Source organism: Cannabis sativa, chromosome 5 (genome assembly GCF_029168945.1).
Source record: "Cannabis sativa cultivar Pink pepper isolate KNU-18-1 chromosome 5, ASM2916894v1, whole genome shotgun sequence".
NCBI lineage: Eukaryota > Viridiplantae > Streptophyta > Magnoliopsida > Rosales > Cannabaceae > Cannabis > Cannabis sativa.
The window spans coordinates 715,037-725,408 of NC_083605.1; the positions used below are offsets into that span (position 1 = coordinate 715,037).

Genomic DNA, 10,372 nt, shown 5'->3' on the forward strand with positions numbered 1-10,372 from the left:
TTCTCTTAAAACCTCATCACCAAGACCGAGGAGGATGACACTATGTGTTTTAGCTTCAATCTCAAGTTTCTTCTTGTTGTCTTCAATTAGTTTCATGGCTTCATCATCAAGTGCCTCATAGATCCCTTGGTGAACTAAAAATGCCTTCATTTTGATTCTCCATAGGCTGAAATCATTTGAACCACTGAACTTGTCCACCTCAAACCTTGCTGAAGCCATTCAAACCAGTTCTTGATTTCTTGAATCTTATTCTTAAAAGTTCGAGTTTGATTCTTGAAATGTTGAAGATGAGTCTTGATTGGTTGAATGTGATTCTTGAACTCTAAAGCCTGAGCTCTGACACCATTTGTGGTGAATCCTCACCCTCAAAACAGGTTGTTATAGCAGTAACAATGTCCAAGAAACACAATTCAAAACTAAAACTAATCACAAAATCAAAACTTGAGCTTAATTGAAAAATAGACAAAGAAAACTTAGCTTGATAATGAATGAATGATGGATCTTTATTCAATAGGAATAATCAGTAGTACACAATAGAATGAGCCCAAGATTACAACTTAACATAGTAAAGTATTACAAAGAAATGTCACATTGAGGGAATTCACTTCAAGAGTGATACTCCCTTTTACATCCCTCCACACACACTCATTATGATCTTGGACTCTCTCACTAAACTGAATCTAAAGTATGAGCTTGGAGATTAGAGAACGGATATTAGAACTCAAAACTCCTTTAAAAGAGTAGAGACACATTTATTTATAGTTGTTGGTGGGGTCTCTTTTAAGTTGGTATTAAAGCCAACAGTTATAAATAACAACAACTTTCTTCAGATTCATCTAATGATCATATAGATGGACCTACTCACTTGATAGGTTAAATGAGTTTAATCCCAACAAGGGAGTTTAGGTGTTGTTGGAGTGGTGGTTTAGGATGACTTTAATGGTATCCTGGCTTTGTTTGCTTCTTAGTTACCATTCCTTTTTGTGCTTCATGGTGAATTGTTTGCGGCCTTTTGTGTTTTAGAGATGTTGATGAGATTGGGAATCAATGATGCTGACCTTGTCACTAATTGCCAAAGGGTGGTTGTTGCTGTTGAGTCTTCTATAGCTCTTCACTGGAGTTTGTCCATGTTATTTTCTAAGTTCTTAGGTTTGTTGTCTGTTACTTCTGTTCTACCTTTTTGGGTGCCTAGATCTCAGAATTATTCGGTTCATGCTCTGGCTAGATGGGGTTTAGATCACTATTGTAAAAGCTTCCTTAATTTTTGAGAGGTGAGTCCCCATGTGTTCACTAACATCTTATCGTCTTTTGGATAAAATGTTTTTGTCTTTTTAGCAAAAAAAAAAAAAAAAGAAAAAAAAAGAGTAATTGTTTAAACTTTATTTTTCGGTACTATAAACTATTAAGAATTTTCTAAAAATTTACAAATAGCTCTAAATAACTACAATATATACGATCATAAAAAAATTAAACTAACAATTTGTTCTCTCTACTACAAAAATTTTCAAAACACATATCATAGTTACAATAAATAAATATTTTTAATAATTTACAATGTCAAAATCAAAGTTTAAATATTATATTTTTCATCTTTTTTTTTTTTTTTCCATTCTCTCAAAAAAAATATATTTTTCATAAATATAAAAATAAATAAATATGCATACAATTTAGTTTAAATTCTAATTTTAACACTAAATTATTTAAAAGTGCCATCGTGGTAGTACATAAAAAAGTTAAAAAAATGCCCTACTATACCTCATCCTATAAAATAAATATAACTATTTTTTTTTTTTAAAAAAAATATATCATTGAGTAAAAGAAATAAGAGTTTTTTCATTTTAATACTTCAAAATAATTTATTTTTATATTTTTACAGAATTTTACATATCCCATAGAAATTAACGAAGTAACATAAATCGCAACTAAAATTTATATAACAATCCACATATAAACTATTAAAAAACTCACCGGAGCAACCCAAACTATAAATTAAAAAAAAAATGTATGGAATAATTTCTTAAAGAAATATAACCAAATTTTTACAAAATAATAATTAAATTCCAGTGATATTGAGAGGAGTTTAATGACTTTATTAAATGACACATAAAATAAAATAAAGTGAAAAATAAAAAATCAACATTGGCCGGCCACTTATGCTTTTATCTTTTCCTAATTTATATTTACTTTTGGTATGGTGGGAGTGCCCAAATGAAATAATAATAAATATTTTATGGGACACTCTTTGTTTATTTATTTAGTTTGAAATGTCTCTTTATTTATTTCCAATATTAATAAATGACAATAGAAATTTTGTTATTTCTTTTTCCATGCAGAAAAGGAGATATATAATAACTATGAAAGAGAAAAATAAAAATACATAAAGTTTTAAATGAAAAAATGGTTGCTTTTTTTGTATAACTTGTCTTTTAGTATGGCGTGCGAATGTTGGAAGCATGGAAGCAAAGCAAAGAGGTTTGAGTATGGCGGCAAACCCATCACTCTTATCATAAAAATCCCATATCAAACCCATATTCACTCACTTACTCCAAAAACAACAGAGACTCAAAAAATTAAAAATAAAAACTAAGATATGGGTTTTAACGTGTCCTAAAATCTGAGAAAACCCACCTAAAAAGAAATCATTTTTATTATGTTTGGAGAATCAAAAAGTTTGTCTGTAGATTTGGGGTGTGTTTTGGGTTTTTGGGTTTATGTCTGAATCCCAAATAAGGAAAGTGAGTTGGTTTTAGTTATAAAGTTTGAGTCTTTACTTGTTTTTATCATTGTTATTACGGGTTTTAATGTAAGATAATTAATAATGGATAACTTTGGCTTCACAAACAAGGAAGAAGACAACAACAACAACAACAACAATTATTATAATAATAAATATTAAAACTTGTACAAATAGTAGTCACGTTCTTGGGTTGGGTGTAGAGATACAGAGTAGAGAATCATTGCCTAATAAGTCGATGAGGATGATGATGATGATGAAGATGATGATGATGCTTGATCAAACTAATCACAACCGTCCATTTCAATCTTCCCAACTTGGGATTTTTGATCATCTTAATAATAATAATAATGGTCCTACAATTACTTCTTCTACTACTACTTCTAACACAACCCCAACAACACCACCTATGACTAATCACAATAACAATATATATTGTTCTTCTTCTTCTAATATTATTACCACTGCTACTCCTTCTGCTGCGGCTCCTGTCTCTTACACCACCGCCTTAAGATCCCCAGGTTTGATTTTCTTTATAAATATCCAAACCCAAAGACTTTTCTGTTTTTTAATATCTCTGTACAAATACAAAACTCCCCCCAAATTAAAGATTGTATCTTTATGTTGAGTGGATAGATATTTATTGACCCTTTTCTGAGCTGAGTTTACTGAGTGGAGAAAGGAAATGTTTTTATGAATCTCTGTGACATTTGGGATTTTGGGTATTTGATATTTTAGGCTTATTTTTCTTTCTTCACTTTCTTCTAGGTGGATTCATGGCGGCGTCTGTGGGTTTTCCTTTCACTAATGCACAGTTAAGAGAGTTGGAAAGACAAGCTATGATATTCAAGTACATGGTGGCATCTGTACCTGTTCCACTTGATCTTCTTCTTCCATTTAACAGAACTATGTCTGGTTCAGCTATCCCAATCCATTACCCATGTAATTTCTCTTTCTTTCTTTCTTTCTTCAATCAATGTCATTAGCATATTTTGAGATTTGGGATTTTCTGGGTTTGTGTTAAAACCTTTTTTTTTTGTTTACTAATTTATTTTACAGTTGGGGGAAGTGAATACAAGTTGAGATTTTCAAATGGAACAGATGCTGAGCCAGGGAGATGTAAAAGAACTGATGGTAAAAAATGGAGATGTTCTCGTGATGTGGCACCAGACCAAAAGTACTGTGAGCGTCACATGCATAGAGGTCGTCCCCGTTCAAGAAAGCATGTGGAAGTTCAACTCAACAACAACAACAACAACAACAACAGTAAGAGGACTCGTCTTGATAACAATCAACAACAGCAGCAGCAACAACAGCAGCAACATACTCTTTCAGTTTCATCTTCTGCAAGTTTAGCAACTTCTACTACTAATTCTAGTATTACTAATCATCCTCAATGTCATCAAAATCACTTCCTTGGATCTTCTACTACTGCTCTCCCTTACCATCCTTCTCCTGTTTTTATTGACAAACCAGCTTTTGAATCTATGCCATCAGATAAGGAAGCAAGGTTGGTTTGAGTTCTTCTTTTCTTTACTTGTGATTTTTTTTCACTTGTTTTGGTTTGTAATTTATGTGATTTTTGAATATTTGAAGGAGTATGGAGTGGATGATGAAAGGTGAAGATGTAACTATGGCTGCATCTGATCCAAGATGGCTTCATCTGATGCAATCTTCTTCAAAGTCTTCTTTCTGTGACAACAACAATAGTTCTTCTATCTTTAACCAACATGGTGAAGAGGAGCCATTTCTGAACTTGAATTCTTATGGGAGTTTTGGTACAGGAGGAGAAGTTGAACAGGAAAGAGAGTGTGCTATGTTTCTCAACCCTGAGGATGTGTCTTTGGATAATAATAATAATCATCATCATCACCAGCAACAGACCAATTCTGAGACCCCAAGAAGTTTCATTGATGCATGGTCAAAGACAAACATGACTCATAGTAGTTGTAGTAGTGTTAACCAAAGTTCTATTACATCACAAGGGAGGCTTTCACCTTCTTCACTCACTCTATCAATGGGGGGTTATGGCTCCATCAATGATGAGATGGGTACTAAACCACATGTGTCAAACTGGTTGACCCCTGATTCATCTTGGGCTCCTGCAGGTTCACCACCAGGTGGTCCATTGGCTGAGGTTTTGAGATCAAGCTCATTGACTGCCACAACAACAACAACTAGTGCTGCATCTGATCCATCTTCGCCATTCGCGGTCGGGAATGGAGATTCGGGTAGTCCACCGGCTACTGCTGTTTCTTCACCATCTGGGGTTCTTCAAAAAACAGTCACTTCATTATCTGATAGCAGTGGTTGTAGTAGCCCAGGTCTTGGAATTTCAAAGGTGAAAGCTGAGATTGCTTTGCTTTAAAGTTTGAATAAGCAATAGAACAAAACAAAACAAAGGGTCCTTATTTGGTTTGTGATTTTGATCAAGCAAGTTACTTTTTAGCAAGAGATTGTGTATTTAAGTAGAGTTATTTTTCTTTGCTGTCTTTATATTAGAATACTCTGTCCCCTTTCTGTTGCCAAGATTGTGTATATTGCTATGTTTGTTCTTTCTTGCAATGGTTAATGGCTTTAAGTTAAAGCTAGTGCCAAAGCATTACTGTGTGGACTGTACTTTGAGGCTTACTTACTTTGTCTGTGTTTCTTTAGACAAGAAAAAACTATGTATGCATTTGACTTAATAATAGTCTCAACTTTCTACTGATTACCATTTATATATATATATTTGTATATATACATATGATAAAATGTCAAATCTCATGAAATGTATCATGTTAAGCAACAATTGTTAATTTTAAATTTTTAATGATTAATCTAGCCATGGGAACAACCTATATGCTAACTTAAAAACCAAGTTGTATTCATTAAAGGGTGTTGTTTTAGAAAAGAGATATCTTGAGCATTGTGCATAAAGTGTTGGTCCACATTTGTATAATATTAATAAGATTGGGATATTTGCAGAAGAAGAAGATTTTGGGGACCCGGCAACCACATGGTTACTACTTACTTTTTCTTTTTATATATCTGCATTTTGGTTACTTTTTCTTAATTGTTATTATTATTATTATGATTATCTTACCAATGATATAATGATTATAGAAAAAGAGAATGTTAGTGCAGTAGCAACAGAAACATTCCATACATTTTTTTCAAGCCATTACAATTCATTGCAGAAACCAAGGACACATATCTCTTAGTCTACTACCTAACCCACCTTCTCTGCTGCCTTAACTCATTGCCTCTGAGTGGAGAAGTCTCGCTGTCCGAGCAACGAGATGAAACACTCGATCTCTGCTGCTGGTAGTTGCTGTTGCTGGTGCGGTGGCTTCCATTCGCCTCATCAGCAACAGCAAATGATAGTCGTTTTCTAGCTGATGGCCCTGCTTCTGGGGTCACAGTAGTAGAGCAGCCCCTTTGCCTCGGTGCACTTTGAGAACGCGAACGTGCCTTAGCTGAGGCCGTTGCAGCCATGTAGTTGTAGGGTGTTGTTGGTGTGTTGTATGTACAACGAGGGCTGATAGTGTTGGTCAAGCTGTGAAGATTTCTAGGCTTTGAAGGTGATGGTGTTGGAGTTATGAATTGTTGGTATTGGTATTGGAGTTGGGCTGGAGGAGGAGTGGAGTAACAATAGGAATAACTCTTTGGCCTTTGGTGATAGTGATTTTGTGATCTGTGGTGGGGTAGTATGTTGGTGTTTGAGTTATTATTAGAGTAAGGTCGATATGTGTCAATTTCAACTGTTTTAATTGGGTCTATGATATGATCACATGAAGCTCTTCTTGTTGTGCTCAATTCCCACTGCTTATTTTGACTACTTGTCCTCCTAGTCCAGTACTCTTCTGGTTCTGGTTCACTTTCAACTTGGTCCACACAACACTCACTTCTCCACATCTTTCAATGCCAAAAAATAAAACACAGGAAAAACATAAAATATACATGATTCTGAAGATATTAACATGTTTTCAAAAGCTAAATCCTAAGAACCAAACCTGTTGAGAAAAGGCATTAGTAAGAGCCCTTTCGCGTTTCATTGTAGCTTCTTTTGTTTTCCTTATCATGGCTTCAATTTGCTCCAACATTTCTGATGATTCTGAATACTGATCATCTTCATCTCTAGTGATCTGCATCAACCAACTAAGAATATGAGTATATAATACATACATACATAAGAGTAGTTAGTGTAATTGATTTTCTTACAAGGGAGTTTCTGTTAGCATTAACATTATAAAATGCAGAATCAAAGTTTTCTTCAAGAGAAAGTCTTCTGTTACGCTGTTGATCCAAAACCCGAGCTTGAACTCGAACCAGAGCTTGCATGCATTGAAGGGTCATCTTAGCGCGTTTTCTAACATTATGTCCTCTTACCAAAGCTTGCAACTTTACTAACCCCTTTAGAGCTTTAAGAGCTCTTCTTGCCTACTCAAACAAAACCAAGAATTAGCACATGCATAATTAACAAAGTCTACTTCAATGAGAGTTTTAAGTAAAGAATTAGCACCAGATATCCTCTGAAAGCAGTCTGAATAGTCATGGCAGCCAAGTCTTTAATGTACATTGAAGGTCTAGTAGCTGCTGTTGTGGCCATTGCCACAGGCAGAGCATGTGATGATGAAGAAGAAGGAGCTGTAATGATCTTAGCAGTAGTTGTTATAGTCCTTGTTTCACAATTTTGTGTAGCTTTCTTTTCTTGCTGATTCAGCTTCTGTTTCTTGAAAATCCATCTCCTTTTTCCTCTCTTCTGCAAAAAATAGAAAATAAATATAATATGACTCAGAAGACATAAACACAAAACATGAATCAAACCAACATATATACATATATATATATATATATATGTACCTTTTGTTGCTGTTCTTCTTCTTCTTCTTCCTCTTCTCTTCTTCTACTAGTTCTTTTGTCATTAGTATCCTTAGAAGGAGAACTGAAAGCCCTTTTGACCAAAGTCAACCAAGAGCTTGTTCCACCAATTTTCCCCATGAAAATGTAAGTGTAAAATTACTATAGAAACATTAAAAAAGAAAATGCAATGGAATTGAGTAGTTGGGTTGGTGCTTTAAATGGTATAGGCACTCATATTAAAGAGGAACAATAATTATGAAGTGTAGTCTAAATGTACAAGTGGATGAGGAAGAATGGAAAGAAGGGTAACTCTAGTTCATACATCCCATGCATTTAGGAGAAACAAAAAACAGAACAGAACTGAATTAGTCATGTTTGTTTATTTTATAACGTTAATATTTGGACACAAATGTATAATAATAATAATATATTAGAAAAAAGAGTAAAAGAATATGTTGTTTTGTAGTGGCATGGGAGCAAATTTAATGTTTTGGTGTCAGAGAATTGTTGAGTTGTTGTAGCCTTGAAATTGATGAAAGCTGAGAGAGAAAATTATACAAATAGTTACAGCAATGAGTAACATAGCCATAGCTTTTACTTTTTAATATATATGTCTTTGGTCTTTTGCTTTAATATATTTGATAAAGAGTTTTTGTTGAAGGTGTTTTGGGTTTTTTGGAGGGAGTTTTGTTTGTATTTTTTCAACTCTTTATTTTGAGTTTGTTGAGTTCTATCTTTTGAATTCTTTACAATATTTCTAAATAATCTATAATGGGATGTTGAGATTAAGTGAATTTCAAATTCACGTGTAAAGAGTTTGAGATTATCCTAAAATTATACTTAAAAGTATTCCCTTAATTATAAGTTTGGTTTACATTTCTATTTCTACGATCCTGACTTTCAATCACATTTTTGTAATTTAAGTATCTTATTAAGCGAGTCGAGTCTTAAGCACAGACATGATCAAGTTTACACATGACATACAAGTGCATATTTTATCAGAAAAAATATCGAATTTTATTACGATAAAAGAAAACTATAACTATTATGAATATGAGTATAACTCTAATGAGAATTGTTATAAGTGTAGCTATTAGAAATGTGGGTTCATGTAATCTTAAATTGTTGAATTTTCAATAAATAATATGAGTGTTAGTGTTCAGCAAGAGCATTGACACTCACATTTTTTTATTTTTTATTTTTTGATTGGTTATTTTTTTTTTAGCATAGGTACATAAATATGTACATTTTATGTTAGGTTGGGATTTCAATTACAAGACTTAAAGAGCCAATGGTTATGAGTTATGATGAAAGAAAAGAAGAGTATATGTTTAAGAGTTTGAAATCATCCAATGGTTAACTGACACGTGTAATTTCAGGGGTTAATTTTGTAATATAACTTGAAGAATGAAGGAATTTGTTTTCTTGGGGTGTGGTGTAAAGTACTTTACAGTGAGGAGGAATAATGCAAGAAACAAACACATACAATTTAAAGAAAAACAAAACAAAACAAAAAGCTTATTTAATGTTGTAAATTTGTTGCCTTTTCCAGTTGGTAAAGCAGAGCAGAACAGACCAGTCAAACTCTATATGATTATGTTCTTCAACATTTTGTTATTTATTTATTTGGGGTTTTCTTAAATTAGTTGCAAAATAAGTTTGATAATATATTGAGTAAGTAATCCTTAAATACTCCGAAAGAAGAGCTTACTATTTTAGGATATGATATATGATCATGATGAGAGGTGTTATAAATGTTTGAAAATGATTGATACTAATGAATTGTGATGCCCATATCTATTAACCTTGGTTTGATTACCTTTGTTGTGACAAGTGAGAAAAAGAAGAAGAAGAAGAAGTATTGGTTCTTCTATTCAATTCCAAACTAATCTTGATAAAGAAGAAGTGGTCCATTTTTGTGTGTGTGTTTTTCTTTTCTATGGTAAGTGTAGTATGGGCCTATTTTGAGATTAAAAGAGGAGTTAATGTTAGAAAGATACATTACTCTCCTTGGGTTTGGTGTCGTTGGTGACATATGAAGTGATTATATAAACAAAAATAATCCGATTTAATCGAGCCTTCCGAACTACTTGGCATGATTGTTGCTTGAGAGATGTGTCATGTAGCTCGAGAGACTCGAAATGAATGGCAATGCTCTTAAATAAATATTATATTTGATGATTACTATGAGAGCATTAGTATGACATTTTTCAGGTTGTCCAACATTTTTATATAATAATATGTGATTTGTTTATTATATTTGATTTCTTTTTAGAGGGTTTCATATGCACTCTAATTACATTATATATCTACTTCATTTTATTTGTTTTAATTTTTATCTTTATTTCTATATTATTTAAGATATACCAATTTTTATAGATGATTTATAGATGATATTTCCATTATACCCTTTATGTTAATGTAAATTATATAGTAAAGAGTGAAAGTATATTGGACAACCCACTCATAAAAAGAGGTATTTTCTAGTTTATGCGACATTTTTCAAATTTCTTATTTGTATTTCAAAATTATTTTCATGTCTCAAATATTTTATAGCAATAGCAATGAGTGTTTGTTGTAAAATTGTTTATATACAATACTATTAAATATATTTATATGTATATAAACAATGTGGTATCTGTAATATTTTGTTTCTTTTCAATTTTCTACTTATTGTGTATATTTATAAACTTTTTAAAATACATTGCAAAAATAAAAATGTATTGCTAGGGTTTGTACTACCATTGACAGGTTGTGTAGTATTAGTAGCAGGACAGGCCCTGAAAATATATG

General features: G+C 32.6%; 2 protein-coding genes across 2 annotated transcripts; one reads left to right on the top strand and one right to left on the bottom strand.

The window, feature by feature from the left end:
- Positions 1 to 2,892: 2,892 nt before the first annotated feature.
- On the top strand, positions 2,893 to 5,454 carry LOC133037712 (growth-regulating factor 2-like). Its single transcript, XM_061115113.1, has 4 exons — positions 2,893 to 3,255; positions 3,503 to 3,676; positions 3,794 to 4,244; positions 4,331 to 5,454. Exons 1-4 carry the CDS (start codon positions 2,973 to 2,975, stop codon positions 5,100 to 5,102), a joined length of 1,680 nt encoding a protein of 559 aa, XP_060971096.1. The 5' UTR covers positions 2,893 to 2,972; the 3' UTR covers positions 5,103 to 5,454.
- Positions 5,455 to 5,810: 356 nt separating this feature from the next.
- On the bottom strand, positions 5,811 to 8,221 carry LOC133037713 (protein IQ-DOMAIN 17-like). The gene is made up of 5 exons (XM_061115115.1): positions 7,580 to 8,221; positions 7,239 to 7,478; positions 6,938 to 7,156; positions 6,730 to 6,861; positions 5,811 to 6,631 (listed from the first exon to the last, which is right to left on the bottom strand). The coding sequence occupies exons 1-5, from the start codon at positions 7,715 to 7,717 to the stop codon at positions 5,942 to 5,944; spliced, it is 1,419 nt and encodes a 472-aa protein (XP_060971098.1). The 5' UTR covers positions 7,718 to 8,221; the 3' UTR covers positions 5,811 to 5,941.
- Positions 8,222 to 10,372: the final 2,151 nt, after the last annotated feature.